General features: G+C 34.0%; 1 protein-coding gene across 1 annotated transcript; it reads right to left on the bottom strand.

The window, feature by feature from the left end:
* Window positions 1-17,841: 17,841 nt before the first annotated feature.
* LOC145570793 (uncharacterized) lies at window positions 17,842-18,768 on the bottom strand. Its single transcript, XM_081629932.1, has one exon. It carries the CDS (start codon window positions 18,766-18,768, stop codon window positions 17,842-17,844), a length of 927 nt encoding a protein of 308 aa, XP_081486058.1.
* Between the last annotated feature and the right edge of the window lie 1,613 nt (window positions 18,769-20,381).

The raw sequence follows: 20,381 nt of genomic DNA, 5'->3' as shown, positions 1-20,381 counted from the left end.
TGGAGTCACCAAAAACTGTAGGGAATATTTCAAGCCATTAACCCCAAGCTTGAACCCCACTGTGATCATACACTTAAGCAAAAGAGTCGCCAACAAGTTTTAGGAACTTGTAAACCGTTCACAAGGAGAAGATTACACCCCTTAATGATCTAGGAGATCGTCAACTCCAAAAGGTCATGAACCAAATAGGGTTCGGGGATGAAGGTACAAATCCAACCTAAAAGAGATTGAACCTGCCCTAAAAATAGGCCTCTACTTCATTCTGCTCGTATTCATGTGCGCTTTCTGACTAACATGCAAACATTAGGTTAACCCTAAACCTGTTTAATCTATGTTGGTTGAATTTAATGCACAAATAAATCTATTATTGGTGATCACTTGAATTATAACCATATTATCCCTAAACAAGATTATTAATTATATTATTAAGCGTGATTACAAGTACAAATTCCCTTTAAACCTGCATAAAAGGTGTGATCAAGCAATAACAATAATAAGCATCAAGCAACATAATAACAATCATCATAATAATTATAATCATGTTAATAATAAAGCTTAAATATAATAGCAAGATCCTAGGCATGATACTAACAAGATTAATAACAAACCCTAGCATGTCACTAAGCAATAAAGATCAAATATTTAGCCCTAACATGATACTAACATGATATTAGAAAAGAGGAAGCACCCTAAACATGATACTAGAAAGCAATAATAACATCCTAACATGATACTAGGAATTAAACAAATTTGAACATGCTTTCTACAAGAATAGAGCAATAAGATTACATACTTTGATGCCTCGTGCCTCTTTCTAATAACAAAATACATGCGTTAGTAACTTCAAGGAAAATATAAAATCAAACAATCAAATTAAATAATTGAAATAGAGATTAGGGACCAAACCCTCAGAAATTATAACCTTTCAAGTCTAAGGCGAAGGCAACTTCGAACTCGGCTAGGTGTTTCTAAATCTCGCGAATGCAGAATTTTGTTTGTGAAAAGCTAGAGAGATGAGAGCTTAGAGAGAATAGACGATTGTTGAATGTTTAAGAATTGATGTATAAAAACGGAGATTCCGGACCCTATTTATAAGAAAACAGTCCGGAAATAGGTAGAATTTGATAAGGAATAAAACTCCACACTGTCGCTGCAAAACCGACCTTGTCGCTTGGCGACAAGCTCTGTCGCGTGGCGACAATCCTGTCATTTGGCGACAGCCTGGATTCCTACGCGCTTTCAAACACGGAGTCCACTTATCAATCAAAATCAATTTGTAAAGTCCGTATGAAAACTGAAATCGTATTTTTCATAAAATAATATTTTATTCCAAATAAAACTTATCAAAATCTAATTATTAATTCTAATTCTATTAGGACTAAAGAGAACCTTCTAGAGAACTCTAGAAGACTATAATTAATTCTAATAACTTTAGGAATAACAATTAACATTGGGCCCTCCCCTAGATCATTGGGCCGCATGTAAAGATCAAACCGGGCCCAGTTTAGTATTTTGGCCATAACTTCCTCATTATTCATCGGAATTGGGCTTATAATATATCGTTGGAAAGCTCTTTGCAAGCCCCATCCAAATACACTATTATTGGACCTTTGTCGTGGACCAAACTAAATTGGATTGGCTGTTTTCATAAAATAGAGTTGTTTTTCGAAAACAGAAAGAAAGAATTAAAACCAACAGCAACACCTGACCTTTCACACTTTCACCTCGTTCGATAATCATTCGACGCAAAAGGTATTCATCACTGGGTTTGGTTTTAGGGAGACACATTTGGGTGTCTACACCTTTATAATCCGGCGTAAGGTAGTAAATTACAACATTTTTCAAAAATTAGGTAGTCAATTACAATATTTTTTTAATAGGTAGTTTGTCGCAAATTCTGGACTATAATAGGTAGTTTTTCACAAAATTTCCTAGATATTTAGCATATAAAATGTGTTTTAGGATGCGCAATTTCATTCTTGTTGCAATATTAATAGAACGGAGTAACTATGGTATGTATTTTCTGCACTAAACTTAATAGTTTGTGATGTAGACTACACCCGATCAAGATTGTGCTATTATTCTTTACACCCAATATATAGTTGGTGCTATTGAGGCCAATTTTGCATATTAAAAAAGAATAATAATGAGGTTGATTGGTTGCATATGGACCAAAAAAAAGTGCCAAAAGAAAATATAAGGTTATAAAAACTTTTCATACTGTTAGGTTTGGCATCTTACAACGTTTTTGAGTTAAATTTTTAGAAATTTTTTAGAAAATTATAATGGGCTAGACAAATGAAGTCTAGCGCGTCTAGTGTTTAGGGAACTTACAAGTTCATAAATGATACTCCCTCCGTTAAAAACATATTTTTCAATCCAATTCAAAAATAAATACGGATCCAATTAGAATGGGTAAAGAACATTCATCGTAATATAAAGAACATCATCTTGATAATCTCAAAAAATAACACAATACCAGAAAAAATATAAAATATTTGAAAGATTGAAAAATACATTTTCTCGTAACAACGAATTCGCTCGTCACTTGCATCTTTCTAATAAAAGATTTACCGGAAAAATAAAACCAACTCTGTAATGACATTGAATCACTTTGAAATTTAGAATTTACCATGATTTACCATGATTTCTCAACAAAAAAAATGAAATTATATTTACCAAAAGTATCAATTAATATGAAATGTGAATAATAAATTAATTCCATAAATCAAGGAGTATAAATAATAACAAATCAATCCCTTATATAAAGGAGGAAATCATTTTGAATTTTTTTTTTCTTCTTGTACATCATATTTGTACACAATGTTTTTTCAACTTTTTTTTTTATTTTTTTTTAATTTTTTTATTTTTATAACCTTTGTTATTTGACTAGGTGTACATGGTACAATCGGGTGTATGATGAAATTTTCATTAATAGGACGGCTAATGCACGCACACAAGTCATGTGTGTGGAGCTCTTTTACTTTGTTATTATATCACAAATTTAGTTGTTTGCATTAAGGAAGGAAAGTATGCAAACAAAATATTTTTAAAGGTATAAATGTCTGCACACTATTTATAAAACGAAAAAGGTCAATTAAAATTTATAAGGGTAATTAAGTAAATAAACATTTTTAGGGTATTAATATATCCACACATTATTCATAAGAAAGTTGAAAAAAAAGAGTCAATTAACATTAGGAAGGGCAAATTGTAAGTAAATAATTATTTTGATGGAAATAAATATCCGCACACTATTTACTACCTTTGTTTCACAAATAATACCCTTTGTTGCACATAATAAAAAATAAAAAACAGTACTATAAGAGTGTTTGAAATTTTTAAAAGTAAAAGTAAATAGAGAGAAAAAAGTTATAAGTAATTTGTGTGTAAAATAATGATAAGGAAGAAGTGATGGTCTAGTGGTTAAAGTGATTATATTTAGGGTTTTTCTAATCTATGCCCCCTGAGTTCTTCGGTTTCTAAGCTGTACCCATACTTTTTCAAAGTTATGAGCTGTGCCCTCCACCTCACGATATTTTATCAACAACACCCTTTGACAGCCATATCCGTTAATGAAAGTTAAGTTATTTTATCAACAATGGTGTTATGGCGTTATTAATTTGACACGTGTTCCGTTCTAATTGGTTTAACACTATAAAGAAATTTAAAAATTCTTAAAATAAAATAATAATAAAAAAAAGGTTATTGTTTAACGTCAAGGTTATTGTTAATAAAAATTAGTGAGGTTGAGGGCACAACTTAGACGATTGAAAAAGCATGGGCACAGCTTAAAAATCGAAGAAGTTTGGGGGCATAACTTAGAAAAACCCTTATATTTATTATTTTGAGGTCTTGGGTTCTATCCCTCTAACTAGCATTTTTTTTTTTTTTCCAATTTCCTCTTTCCTTACTCATTATGAACGACTTTCTTAATCCGTCCACCCACAAAGAAAATCCTGGCTCCGCCAGAAGAGAGATTATGTCTTCCTATTATATTTTCATAATTCTGTTGTAGTCGTGTTTTTATAAAGTTATATATAAGGAAATGAAGCACTTAAAAACGAATGCAACCAACTAACGACAAGTTTATTAAATTGTACACTTATTAAGTTGTATATAGTGTTCTTTTAGCATTGCTTTTCGCTATTTATTAATGCCCAAAACTACCTAGGTAAAAAGTCATGGAATCAAACCTCACTTAAGCGGTTTTTAATTCAAAATCCTTCAGCAAGGCCTACTAGATATAGTCTGCCACCTTAGCTTTCATCCCTTTTAATATTCTTTGCACCATAAACAATCATTAAATATTACTACTCGATTCTCACGTTTCTAAATAAAATATTGAACTAGTTTCCTTTATAGATTATTTCCATCACTTTTATCTAAAGAAGCTAAAGCAATTGTTCAAAAATGGAAGCTTATTCATTCAAAAAGAAATTATAGGTGATGAATTGGGCTACTCACTACATTTCAATATAAATGTTCAAGTTAATATAAATATGACTTTTATAATATTTCCTCCGTTTTTTAAAAGTGTTTTATGATTAGGGTGTGAGACCTGCGAGTATAATAATGTATATGTGGGTATGACTAGAAATAATTATTTTGGGATGTAAGAGAAAGAAATATAAATAGATGATAATTCGGCCAATATTTAGGTCAAACTTTTAAAAAATATGATATAAATTCCCGTTAATTTACAAGAAGTTATATAATCATATATAGGATTTATCTCGTTGTATATTTTATGAAAGGAAAAATTGATATTAATAATCCAAACTTTGCACCATTTTGTTTTAATAATCCTAAGTTTGGATTATTTTGAAATAATCCGAACTTTAGGGGGTGTTTTCTTTATTCAATCTCAATGACCGACTACTTGTTGAATGCGTTTTTTAGCATTTATTTTATTTTCTCATCTCACTTGTGTAGGTATGGTAAGTCATCAATAATTCTATTTTTTCGGTTATGTTGATAATTGATGGATATGAAATTCTATATGAATATTCCCATGGTTGTTTGATTTATATTGCATGTCAAGATTTTTGAGACATATGAAATTCTATATGAATATTCCCATGGTTGATTGATTTAATTTGCATGTCAAGATTTTTAATTTGAGATATGTGGTCATCGATCGAAGACATTCATGGCAATGTAGGATGTTGGATTTAACTAATACGATAAGCACAAGAGACAAAGTAGGACTACACCAACAACATGTTTTTAAGAAACTTATAAACCGTTCATGAATTTTATGAAAAGGGACAAAGGCAACCCTAACATACAAGTATATTATTAGTATTATTAATAGACATAATTGATCGCATTCCGACCATTATGCTGAGATGGAAGAAGAAAAGTATGTCTTGGATGAAGACACACCAAACCAGTTCTCCAGGCCACTTTCTTATTTGTACAATAAATGATTACCACGGAACAACATTGGATCTAAAGAAGACAAAATTGGACCAATTGGTGCGAGAATCGTGGTGACAAGAAATTTGCGCATGAGTAGTATTCGCGTAGAGCATATTACCAAAGTATAGATAGCAATCCAAGGCTTAACACTGATGGTCGTAGCGTATACTCCAATCATGAAAGTCAAAGAGTTGTGTAGAACGATATTAAAAGCAGTAAGATGCAGAAATCCATCAACTTCACCGAGGTCCGTTTAGTGTCACCAGATAAGATCCAAAAAAGGCAAAATAAGACCATCGTTGATAAGCACATTATCAATATGTCAAAGAACATGAAAGCCTGAAATGCTACCGAATGCACAAGAAGTGGAGTCCCTGCAGGTCGTCTAATAGTAACACCATTTCTTTTAACGTCGTCGTCTTCTTGGGCTGATCCACCAGGAGCCGTGAATGCTGCCGTAAATGTTATAGTGGCCAAAAGTGCTGCTATAACACCCATTGTGTTCACATAATTGTCCATCTCCATTGTAGATATACCGTACACACTTCGATAACCGCTCAATTTATCCGGATACCGATTCAAAAGCTTTTCCAACTGCATCAAATAAAATTGATCCATGTTAATGTTAATACGAGTATTTTTTTTTTTGTTGGGATTAATTCCTACAATATACTTAATTTTCATATCAAATTAATCGGTAAAACATAATTGTGAAGCGTACCTGATTCCATGTCAATTGATCAAACCCCTTCTTGATTATGCGTCTTCTAGTAGATACACACTCTAGGGTTTCTCTCTATTGATGGGATATAACTGAGAGTCTCTTGTATGTACTACTAGGGACCATAACCCTAGATGTCTATTTATATATAGACCCCCTTCCCTAATCCGCCCATCATGCATTAGAAAAGGCCCAACGGTCTCTACACATAAAACTAAACCCATACTCTATAAAAAGACGTAACAAGCCCAATAATAATAATTACTTTAATGGATCACTTGAATTTTGGGCTAAACTACATGACAACATATATAAACAATCATCACCGTATAGTCCACATACATTATTATTGTATTTAGGTCCATAAATTTCTTACAATCTCCCACTTGAACCAAATACAATTACATGTTTGTGATTCTTGATGATTGCATTATACTTTATAACTTTATGAGCTCAAAATACTATCATTTTCAAACGTCTTTAAACAATTCGGTCCATCAATTATATTAACACAGAGTCAAAGCAATCTAAGTTACAATTAATATAACTAGACCCATCAATGGCCACAATGTTAACACAATCAACGACATGAATCAAGTATAGGTGTGTAGCATGGAAATAACAAAATGTGATCCAAAATGTCTATTTCCAACTGGTCCACTTTAAACTTTAGCAAGATCATGATATGATCTAATAGAAGAGTAAGCCAAACTGAATACTTTATTTCTGTAGAAATACTTAAAACTTCAATATTCAAAACGTGTTTATGTCATACAAGCAATAAGATAACAAACTCCCACTGAAACTATATATCCTTAGGTGGCATGACACCCATACGAGCAGTGTGCTCATGAAATACTTTGGGTGGTAAACCCTTAGTAAGCGGATCCGCAATCATGGAGTTTGTGCTAATTTGCTCTAAGGACAATTGTTTACTCTCCACTCTTTCCTTCACAGCTCTAAACTTGACATCAATATGCTTTGATTTTGACAAGCTTTTGTTATTGTTGGCATACGATACTGCTGACCTGTTGTCACATAGCAATTTGAGTGGTCTATCAATACCATTCACTATGCGTAGACCTGTGACAAAATTCCTTAACCATAATGCATGGTTAGATGCCTCATAACAAGCTATGAATTCTGCTTCCATGGTGGAAGTAGCTGTAAGAGTCTGTTTGACACTTTTCCAAGAGACAACTCCTCTAGCTACGATAAAGATGTAGCCAGATGTGTATTTCAGGCTATCTTGACATCCAGCAAAGTCAGAATCAGTGTATCCAACGATCTCAAGTTGATCTGACCTTTTGTAAGTGAGCATGTAATCCTTTGTTCTCTGCAAATACCGCATAACCCTCATTATTGCTTTTTAATGATCAAGTCCTGAATTGCTTAGGTATATGCCCAACATTCCAACAATGTATGCAATATCTAGACGGGTACAAACTTGAGCATACATAAGGCTCCCTACAGCTGATGCATAAGGGATCTTCTTCATTTCTTTATTCTCAAAGTCATTCTTTGGGCATTGAGTGAGACTGAACTTGTCTCCCTTGGCCACAGGAGTATCACCTGGTTTACAGTCTTGCATGCCAACCTTTTCAAAACTTTCTCGATATAGCCCTTTTGTGACAATCCAAGAGTGCCTAGATGACGATCTCGATGGATTTGTATCCCTAACACAAAAGAGGCGTCCCTAAGATCTTTAATCTCAAAGTGGTTTGATAGAAATCTCTTGGTTTCGTGCAAATAGCCTATATCGTTGCTGGCAAGCAATATGTCATCAACATATAAAACCAGAAAAACATGCTTACTCCCACTAAACTTATGGTACACACAATCATCAACTGCATTTGTCTCAAAACCATGAGACATAACAACTTGATGAAACTTAAAGTACCATTGACGAGAAGCTTGTTTGAGTCCATAGATGGATTTCTTTAGTTTGCAAACCATTTTCTTTGAATCTCCCGAAACAAAGTTTTCTGGTTGCTGCATATAGATGGTTTCCTCAATGGCACCATTGAGAAATGCTGTCTTAACATCCATCTGATGTAACTCAAGATCATAATATGCTACAAGTGCCATCATAATCCTAAAGGAGTCTTTAGAAGAAACCGGTGAATAAGTCTCCTTATAATCAATGCCTTCCTTTTGAGTATAGCCCTTAGCCACAAGACGAGCCTTACGCCTTATCACATTGCCATTTGAATCCCTTTTGGTCTTAAAAATCCATTTACAACCAATGGGTTTCACACCTTCTGGCAATGAAACAAGGTCCCAAACGTCATTGTCCATCATAGACTTAATTTCCTCATTCATGGCATCAATCCACTCTTGAGAGTTAGGGCCTTCAATGGCTTGGCGAACGGTGATTGGATCATCATCCACCATTTCATTATCTAACTCTTGTTCTTGAAGTAGTGAAACAAATTCTTCGCTAATTTCATTGTTATCCTCCTGTTCTTGGAGAAAAACAATGTAGTCATCTGAAATTGCACTTCTTCTTTCTCTAGTGGGTCTCCTTAATGACACTGGTTCTTGAAGTTGTTGAGTTTGTTCATTATGAATATCCTGTTGATTCTGAATAGGGGAATCATTTTGAGTTTCTTGAGTTGTACCTTCAATCATGCCAGGAATTAATGTCTGATCATGATTGATAACAACTGAAGGAAGAGAAACTTGTTCCTCTTTGAAAATAAACTCTTTAACCTTATCTTCCCCTCCAAACTCAACATCTTCAAAAAAATCTAGCATTTCCCGTCTCAAAAATTGATCTAGTTGTGGGATTATAAAATTTATACCCCTTAGACCTTTCAGGGTACCCAACAAAGTAACAACTGACAGTTCTAAAGTCCAGTTTCTTTTCATTTGGCCTATAAGGTCTTGCCTCAGCTGGACAACCCCAAATGTGTAGATGTTTTATACTGGGTTTCTTACCAGTCCATAATTCATAAGGGGTTTTAGAAGCCGCCTTAGTTGGTACTCTATTGAGAATATAAGTTGCAGTCTTAATTGCCTCTCCCCAGAGGGATTCTGGTAAGGTAGAGTGACTAACCATACTCCTTACCATCTTCTTTAATGTTTTATTGCGCTTCTCAGCTACACCATTCATTTGAGGTGATCCTGGCATGGTGTATTGAGGGACAATTCCACATTCCTCTAGGAATTTAGCAAATGGCTCTGGACGTTGTTCACCAGATCCGTCATTTCTGCCATAGTATTCACCACCACGGTCAGATCTGACTTTCTTAATTGTTTTCCCAAGTTGATTTTCAACTTCAGCTTTATAAGATTTGAACACATCCAATGCTTGGGATTTCTCATGAATCAAATATAGGTAGCCATAACGAGAATAGTCATCTATGAACGTAATAAAATATTATTGACCATTCCAAGAAGCTGTAGGAAATGGTCCACAAATGTCCGTATGTATTAGTTCTAAGACATTTGAAGCTCGTTCGGCTCCTAATTTCCTTTTGTCTGTTTGTTTCCCTTTGATACAATTAATACATACATCAAAATCTGAAAAATCAAAGGAATCAAGAATTCCATCTGACACAAGTCTTTGAATTCTTTGTTTTGAAATATGTCCTAAACGTTTGTGCCAAAGTGATGAAGAATTCTCATTTGCTAATTTCTTTTGGTACCACTAGAACTGGCATGCAAACTTTCATTAGATGAAGCAATAGTATCCAACAAATATAGGTTGTCAAATCCAGATAAAGAACCATATCCAACTAACATTGAATTATAAAAAAGGCTAACTTTATTGTTTCCAAAAGAACAAAAATAACCAGATTTGTCCAATGTAGAAACAAAAATTAAATTCCGCCTAAAAGGCGGTACAACAAAAGTCTCTTTTAAATCCAAATAATATCCAGTCTTTAATGACAACCTAAAAGTGCCTATAGCTTCAACTTCAATTGCCTTGCCATCACCCACATAGATATATCTTTCACCATCACTCGATATTCGGCAATTCAGGCAACCCTGCATGGACACACTTATGTGAGTAGTAGCACCAGAATCTAGCCACCAAGTGTGTTTAGGTACCGAAATTAAATTAACCTCAGAACAGACAAAATAAAGAAACATACCCTTTTTCGCACGCCATGCGTGGTACTTAGTGCATTGTTTCTTCTTGTGAGTCATCCCACCACACAAGAAGCATCCAGATGCTTTTGTTTCAGCCTTCTCTTCCTTATGTTGCTTCTTTTGTGGTTGCGAAACCGCATCCTTACCCTTCTTCCTTTTCTTGCCATCCTTAGAGAAAGATGCCAAGTGAGCACTTTCTGTCTTTTCTTGCTTCAATCTCTCTTCCACTTGAACACAATGAGAAATGAGCTCATTTAGAGTCTAATTCTGCTTTTGACAGTTATAACTGACCTTAAACTGACTGAACTGTTTAGGAAGAGATATCAAAACCAAATGCACGAGCAAGTCATCAGACAGCTCTAACTTTAGTGCCTTTAATTTTGAAGCAATATGAGACATTTCCATAATGTACTCCCTTATGTTCTCTGTTCCTTTATACGTTTGGGAAACAAGACTACTCAAGAGAGTGCTTATTTCCGCCTTTTCGTTTTTAGCAAAACGTTTTTCAAGTTCTGTAAGGAACGATTTGGCATTATCCTCTTCGGACATAGTGCCCCTGAATGATTCTGGAATTGCATGTTTCATGATTATAAGACACATGCGATTTGAGCGTTCCCACTTCTCCATATTCCCCTTTTCAATAGAGGAACTAGAATCCGTAAGAGCAGCAGGACGCTCAACCTGAAGAGCAAGGTCTAGATCCATGCAACCAAGAACGATCATAACGTTCTCTTTCCAAGTCTTAAAGTTTGTCCCATCAAGCATGGGTATAGTATTAATGTTGGCAGATATCACATTAGCAGAAGTATTCACTGAAAAGAACACAAACAAACAAAACAAGCTCACAATTGATTCCAAAATTCAACTTTAATAATCAGATTAAAATATTGACAACATATCCCATCACAAGAGACCTTGCACAACATTAATTTTTTTAGTCTTTGGACAGAAAAATTAACTTGTAAGTGGTCCTCTTGGTGTAGTAATCAAATATTAACAATAAAATCCTGTCAAATATTAAGCCTTTTTTTGGACCGACTCAACATTCACAGGGAAAACCTTATAATTGTTAGATATCTATCACCACAAGCATGTTTAATTTGCGGCCAAATAATAGCCTTCCTTTGGGCAGACCATTAATCGCATGAAGATCAAACACACACATATCTCAATATTTCAAATAAATTAATCTACACAAAAGGGGTTACTTTCGTAACATATTGTTTCAATTAATAAACCCAAAATATGAGACACAATATTAATTTTACCCAATTGTCAAATACAAAAAATCTGATTTAATCCCTAATACATACATATTAATCATGCGTTTATATTACTCTTGATTAATACATGCTTAATGATCAGATTAAGAAACTGGCGTATATGTTAGCATCCAATTCAAGAATACAACATGATTCTACAACGTAAATCAATAATGAATCATGGAAGGATCAGTATAATCAAAACATGTTGCCATGATAAAAAGTAAGTAGCATAAAACAAAATCAATAAGCATATGAGACAAAATAGCCGAAGTAACCGAGGATCGCAAAATAATTAAACAACTTTCACGCTCGATAAACCATGGCAGTAATACCGATCAACAAACCAAAATTATATTTCATATAAGACGAATTAGTCAAAACGAAAACATATTCAATCGTAGTGGAGCAAATAATACAATCAAACAATATGTTCAGAATTTAACCGAATAACAAGCGTAGAACAGTCAAATTATTAAACTCATGCGATTGAATAATCGAATCATAAAACTCGACTAATCTAATATGAAGGAGGCTCATGATACCACTTGTTGGGATTAATTCCTACAATATACTTAATCTTCATATCAAATTAATCGGTAAAATATAATTGCGGAAGCGTACCTGATTCCATGTCAATTGATCAAACCCCTTCTTGATTATGTGTCTTCTAGTAGATACACACTCTAGGGTTTCTCTCTATTGATGGGATATAACCGAGAGTCTATTGTATGTACTACTAGGGACCATAACCCTAGATGTCTATTTATATATAGACCCCCTTCCCTAATCCGCCCATCATGCATTAGAAAAGGCCCAACGGTCTCTACACATAAAACTAAAACCATACTCTATAAAAGACGTAACAAGCCCAATAATAATAATTACTTTAATGGATTACTTGAATTTTGGGCTAAACTACATGACAGCGTATATAGACAATCATCACCGTATAATCCACATACATTATTATTGTATTTAGGTCCATAAATTTCTTTCATTTTTTTCAAGTAAACATATCACAACCTCGATCTCTCACATGTAAAAAAAAAAAAAAAAAAAAAAAAAACAGCCCAGTTAAATATTAGCTGCAACTTGCAACTAATATTTAACGGAGGTAGTACAAAAAAATATACTTACATCTTGTGGAAGGTCCGGAATAGATGCTAATAGATCGCCAGGAGTGACACCATCTCCGTCTTTTATTTCTAGAAGTTTGATTATCCGATCTAATGTTTTCTTGGGTAACCAGTAATCATCATCGCATGGTGAACACTGCAGAAAAAGACGTGCATGGGTAAAGTGTCGAGATTCAAGCGCCAAATGCAGTGGTGTTTTACCCTTATTGTCACCCACTTTCAACAACTCTATCAAATGCGGTTTTGTTTCAATATCATCTTCAAAAAGTTTCCGCATCTTGGATGATGGTTGATTCATCACTAGCATGTGCCAGAGTGTATGGCCATTATTGTCAGCCTTTTTGGACCCTTCTTCGTTACGCTTATCCAACATCTTAACTGTATTTATGTGACCAGCTTGAACCGCCCTCATGATCGGGGTAAGACCATCCTTGTCTTGCCATGTCGCCGCCTCTTTGTTTTCTTCTATTATTGCTTCTATTATATCTTGCGACCAATCCACTGAATCCATCATGTTCGAATAGGCATGTAAAATAAATAACATATTTAACAATTAAAGCCGTAATCCTATAGCTTGGGTCGGCTATATAAACCAAAGGTGATTATTTTGAGTCATCCACAAAAATCATTAACATAATATAGGGAAAAAGACTATATAATTCACATGATCCGTGAGTGTTATACACTTATATGCATAACCAAATCCTATTAAGTAGCAAGATGGAAAAAGTTCGAAATAGGTACGTACCCAAAAGGCTTCCAGCTAGAAGATGGAGAGGTGTCTCTTTACGATTGTTAGTCAATCTTGTAATATGTTTGAAATTTGCTATTATGGCCATTGAAAATAATGGTAAAATATGATTTGCTTTGAGTGCTTCATGAAGGGGTGTATTTCCTTCTCCTGCATCGACCTTATTAACATCATCTTTAGCTACAAGAAAGTAGTTGCAACATAGCTCTACTAGCTCAAACGGAAGGGTTGAAGCGCCCAACGTATTGTAATCATAACCATGATCATCGTGTTGTGATTGTTGGGAAGTGCAGCGATGAATCTTGATATCATGAGAATTTTTCAGTAGGATATGAAGCGGAGTGTCCATCTTAAAGTCCAATTGACAAACGAGTGTCAGGTAGCTATCAACAACCTGTTTGACGAAATCAAGATATTCGTCATGTACTATTGTTCTTCCCCTTTCTAACTTCATCAAATTGTGAAGCACATTTCTTCCCATGGAATCTCTTGATGACAGAAAATTCATTCCAAACTTGTTAAGTTTTTCTTTAAGAAACTGGACTTTTACCCCGCTCACGACTCCATATTCCTCAAGTGTCCTTTTCTTTTTCTCATTCATCATCTGCATTATCGCACTAGTTAGTCTTTATATTATAGGAAATTTTGTCTAAAACTACCCTAAAGATAGGACCATTTGTGAACAACTGCCCGTTTTTTTTTTATTTGTTAGGAACTGCCCAAAAGTTAAGAAAAGTTTGGGTAGCACTGCCCATTAACGTTTTCTGTCCAAAAAAAGGTTAATGGGGCCCACTTTTTCACTTTTTCCACTTAATTAACTCCCTTAATTACCTTCTCTCTCCTCCCTACTTAACTTCCCCTAAACCCTAGAAATTAAAACCCCTAAATTTAGACATCCTACCAATTACAATAGCCAATTAGACATCCTACCAATTACAATGGCTAATTATTAATTAAAATGCAATTGAATTCAATCTCAAAGTCAAAATAAGCGAAACCTAGAACTCAATTGAACCCCTAAACCCTAGAAATCAAAAACCCCAAATTTATTTGAACCCATAAACCCTAATCCGAATCACTAATTTACACCTAATTATGTTAATTGCGTTAATAAAAACTTATAAACAAATACAATAAACAATGAATTAAAAGGAAAGTGTGAAACATTACTTGAATAATTGAGAATTTGTGTTCAATTGATTGAGTATGTTCTCTTGGATTTTTTGAGTGAGAATGGAGGGAAAGTTAATTAGGGGGGAAAGAGAAGGTAATTAGGGGAGTTAATGAAGTGGGAAAAGTGAAAAAGTGGGACCAATAATGTCTTAATTGGACGAAAAACGTTTATGGGTAGTGCTACCCAAACGTTTTGTAACTTTTGGGTACTTGTTCACAAATGACCCTATGTTTAGGGTAGTTTTAGACAAAATTTTCCTTATATTATACCATGCACTTTCAGATTTAAACATTCAATCAATCAAAGCCTTAATCCCATAAGTGGAGTCGGCTAACATGAATCAAATTTTAATTATTCCGTGTAGTTATCGACATAAATCTTCCTCCTCCATTCCTTACGATCCAATGCTTCATCCAAATTGAAACATCACGAAATAGAAAAAATAAAAGCCTAAATCAAAATTATCTACAATGATAATTAATAGGACAAGAATAAACTACAAAATACAATTACTCCGTATTTATTATTCGTTCATTATATTAAAGTCAGTGGAAAAGGGGAGTGAAAATATGCAACCTCAATCCAACTTGCATTGACTACTATGACAAGTGATTAAAGCATACGTACATGGTACAAATATTGGCATATTGCGGACCTAGAATACATACAATAGTGATTTGTATATGAACTATTCCCTCTGTCCCTTGTTTTTTGCTTTATAAGGATAGTGTTACTTTATTAATTTTTAATTAGAAAAAATGATGAGAGGGAAAAGTACTCCGTAGTAGGATTAATAAGATAGTTATTATGAGAGTAAATGTGTGGTCTTATATGTTCAAATATAGAATGGAGCAAAAATAAAAGGACAGATTATAAAGGAAATTGAGTCAAAAAATAAGGGAAAGATGGAGTATTTGTTAGTCAATTCTTCAATAGCACTGTGCCGTGCTATTAAAAAAATTTTAAAAAAAAATTATAATGACGAAAGGCTTACCTTATCAAAATCACTTAGTTGTTGAAGATGGGATGTTAAGCTACCACTATCAGCTTCCGCGCTTCTCTACGGTGAGTAATTCAATAATTGTGAGAGTAAAGGTGTGATTTTATATGTTTAAAAATTAGAATGAGATAAAAATAAAAGGAGAAATTATAAAGGAAAATTAGTCAAAAAACTAAACGATGGAATGACTATGCATTTGTTAGTCAATATGCATTCTGCTGTTGTCCCAAAAAACAAAAAAAAAAAAAAAAAAAAAAAAAAAAAAAAAAAAAAAAAAAAAAAAAATTCAATAGTACTGTGTGTTGTAAATTAAGCAATTTACTCAATTGAATTTTCAGAGAAAGTATTCTGCCATACTTCAATAATTTTCAATTAAAAAACTAGCCATTAAATAGGCTTTACAATAACAAACTCTAACAATAAAATAGGAAATGTTAATGCTAAGTGGGTGAACATGACCCACATAATACTCCACTAAAATTGACTAACTACTACTGCTCGTAACTTCTTAGTCCTAGGATACTACTTTTATTTAGGAAAATAATCTTCCACTAAGGCATTAGATAGTAACTACTAACAACTTAGTCCTAGGAAAATAGCAAAAACGGTCGCTAAAAGTGATTGCGACCGTCAACGGTCGTAATGTGGTGGTCGTTATTCCTTTGGTCGCAAAACGAAAAAATTACGACCGGTTGACGGTCGCATTTTTAATTGCGACCGTTTTCAGTATTTTTAACGACCGTGTGAGGAACAGTCGCAAATTAATATAATTACGACCGTTCAGGCGGTCGCAATTCTGGAAAATAGCGACTGGTTGTGGCGGTCGCAAATTAATGTAGTACGACCGTTTGTTTAGGCGGTCGCAATTCTAGAAAATAGCGACTGCTTCTGGCGGTCGCAAATTCTTTAGATTAATTAAAAAAATAACTAAAAAACACTCACTGACTGTATTTCGAAGCCAGCCCCACCGCCACTTTCCAGCCAACCCACCACCACCACCCTGCCTAAACAACCTTTACCAAGCATCGCCGCCAACCCAAAACATTTGATTTTATAAAAAAAAATACCCTAAAAAACCCCCACAAAATTATCAAAATTTAACGAAAATCAAACTATACTTAACGAAAATATGAACAAAATCAATAAACAGGAACAGAATTAACGAAAATATGAACAAAATCAACAAAACACGAAAAAAAATCAATGAAAATATGAACAAATCAACAAAACACGAACAAAATTAACGAAGATATGAACAAATTAAATCAACAAAACACGAATAAAATCAACAAAAATATGAACAAAATAACCGAAATAATTAACAAAATCAAGGAAAATTCGAAATCAATCACAAAGTTAACAAAATTCGAACCAAATATGAACAAAGTTCGCAAAATCAAACAATATCAACGAAACTAAAAAATAAACCCAAAATCAACAAAATTCAAACAAAAATTCAAAACAAAAATCGAAAATAAAATCAAACAAAATTTGTATAAAAATAAACCTGGAAAATCGAATAAAAATCGAAGTAAACCACAAACCTTTCCTCATATTTCTTCCTTTTCGGGTTTATATGGTCAAATTGGACCATAAAAACTCCAGATCTGGAATTTTTATGGTCCAATTTGACCATAAACACCATAATTGTTCATTTGTTAACGAAAATCCAAACACCCGAAATACTTTGTTGACGAAAATTCGAAGAAAAAGAAAAACTGAAGTAGAAAAAGAGACCGAAAATGGAGGAAATAGTGGTGTGAGTGTTGGTTAATGGAGGCATAGAGACGTAAGAAGAAGAAAGGAAAGAGAAAGCTAAGAAATGACAAGAGAGATGGAGGAGCGTGAGAAAAGGAAAAAGGAAAGAGAAGAGAATGAAAGAAAGAATAGAAGAACGGCGTGAGTGAAGAGAGGGTTAGGGTTTGGGTGAATGGGGTATCCTTTTATATCCTATTTTTTTAAAAAAAATATTAACCCCTTTTGCGACCGCTTTTTTGACCGTTTTTAAACGGTCGCAATTTTTGATATTTACGACCGTTTATAAAACGGTCGCAATTTGTGAAATTTGCGACCGCTTTAAACGGTCGTAATAGATTTTTTTCTTTTACAATTATTTTACACATCTATTTTTTTAAAAAAAATTGTTTAAATATTCTTGCGACCGTTTGAAAAACGGTCGCAAATTGCAACTTTTACGACTGTTTTTATGGCGGTCGTAAATAAATGGTCGCAATTTCGCCAAATTTTAGTAGTGGCACCCAGAATCTATAAACTAGACATCACTGGAAACATCACCAATAGAGTAATGTGCCATAAACAACTTACTTTCTTCTTCGACCTTCTCCGTGAAGTTGACATGCTTTTGCTCAGTTCGTTGCTTAGACCAACATTCAGCCTCCTTATGCCCATACTTCTTGCAATATCGACATTCTCCAGCAAATTGACCTCGTGCTTTTCCACGACCACCACGGCCTCGGCCACGAAAACCACCTCTTCCATTGCCGCGACCCCCTGTGTAGTCTGACTTCCCTTTGTTGGAGGACTCCCCTTTCACTTGGAAGGCCTTCTCTTCCCTTTTTTCATCAGTTCTTGCCAGCCTATCTTCATGTGCTAATAATGAACCCATTAGCTTATCAAATGTATAGGATGACATGGTTTTTGATTCCTCAATTGCAGCAACAATGTGAATAAAATCTCTTATTAGACTCCTCAAAACTTTACTAACAACAGTTTGATCACTAATATTTTCACCATATGACTTCATTTGATTAACAATTGAAGACACCCTAGACAAATAGTCTTGCACAGGTTCTTTAGGTTTCATACTTAATTCCTCAAAATTCCCTCGTAAGGTTTGCAATTTAACAGAAATTACCTTACTATCACCATGATACTCCTTTTTCATAATTTCCCACGCCTCTTTAGAAGAACTAGTGACTGAAATACTCGGGAAAATTGAATCATCCAGTGCACCCTGGATGAATAGCAATGCCTTTGCATCCTTCTTTCGGTTCTCTCGCAACTGTTGGTCGGGCTCCGCCGGTGCTTCAGTCGGCTCAGTATACCCAATTGCCACCATATCCCATAATTCTTGGGATTTAAATAGAGTTTGCATCTTCAAACTCCAAAGATGATATTTTCCCCCCTTAAAAATTGGAATAAGGGGTTGAGAGGAAGGATTTACTCTATTTGCTGCCATGAATTCACTCAGTTTGCCTCACTGTGTTTCACTCGTATTTTCTGATGAAGGCACTCTCTCTCTCTCTTACTTTACTCTTTCCTTCAATTTTTTTAATTGTTTTTTTTTTTTTTGAGGATTCAACCTGGCTTAGAGAAAAAAGAGTTGCACGTGTCTTCTTTCTCTAATTGCTCTGATACCAAGATTGTTGTAAATTAAGCAATTTACTCAATTGAATTTTCAGAGAAAGTATTCTACCATACTTCAATAATTTTCAATTAAAAAACTAGCCATTAAATAGGCTTTACAATAACAAACTCTAACAACAAAATAGGAAATGATTATGCTAAGTGGGTGAACATGGCCCACATAATACTCCACTAAAATTGACTAACTACTACTGCTCGTAACTTTTTAGTCCTAGAATACTACTTTTATTTAGGAAAATAATCTTCCACTAAGGCACTAGATAGTAACTACATGTAGATGTAAAGTCGTAGCTTCGTAAAGCTAAAACCCGACCTGATTGTAACCCGCAAATTATTGACTTGAACTGAACCTGACTTAAACCCATCCAAGAATGACCCGACTTGGAAATGAACCGGCCTGATTATAACCCGCAAATTATTGACTTGAACCAAACCCGACTCAAGCCCGAAATGACCTGAACTGATTTTAACCAGCAAATTATTGACTTGAATCGAACCTGACTCAAACTCGAGAATGACCCTAACCCGTTATAACCCGTGAAAACCTGAATTAAACCCACTTATTATTCAACCAACCTGAATATAACCCGAATTGTTATTAACCCGACCTAAACCCGATAAGATGTATGACCCGACGTGACCCGACTCAAGCATGACCTAACCTGAACCTAACTCGCATAAGTTGCAATATTGACCCGAATTGACCCGACCTGAGTTGATCGACCCACACTTACCCGACCCAAACCCGACCTGTTTACTCGAATTGACAGCTCTACGTATAATATAATAATGTGAGTGGATAAATAATTTATTGTGGCAAAAGTAATGTGAGTACCACCAAAGTGAAAGTATGTGTGAGAGTAGTGGAGACCATGAAATAGAGAAATAATAAATTAATTTGAGTGGGATTTTAAAGTAAGAAAGAGAAATAATAAAATATGATATAAAGTTACTTTATATAAAAGTGATGCAAATAAAAAATAACAATCATAGAAAGAAAGTGATGCATAAAAAAATATATATATAAAGAAGGGAGTACTATGTAATTAGGAGTGGTAATAAGCAAATATACTCACGAACACACCCAATCAAAGCTTTTTCACTAGGTAAGCAAACAAGGGTGAACAAAAAACTTAAGCTGGATCATTTAATAAACAAGCATAGCATGTGACAAAATATATGATTAATTACTTGGAAAAAATATGTCAATTATGAACTATAATATTTTAATGATTATATAGTTCATAATTGACATAATTTTTCCAAGTAATTATTTATATTACTTTATTGATGGTATTAATTAAATCGTATGATCAACATTTTTTTTTATTTATCAAATTTTAGTTTCATTTATGTAATTTTTATTCTTATTTTTATAGTTTTTTAAAAAATATTTATTTTATATTGGATTAAAATTTTACAAAA

This window comes from Chenopodium album, chromosome 12 (genome assembly GCF_948465745.1).
Source record: "Chenopodium album chromosome 12, dcCheAlbu1.1, whole genome shotgun sequence".
NCBI classification, from domain to species: domain Eukaryota; kingdom Viridiplantae; phylum Streptophyta; class Magnoliopsida; order Caryophyllales; family Amaranthaceae; genus Chenopodium; species Chenopodium album.
The sequence above is the reverse complement of the archived record's forward strand: the minus strand, read 5'-3'. Positions and strand labels throughout refer to the sequence as shown.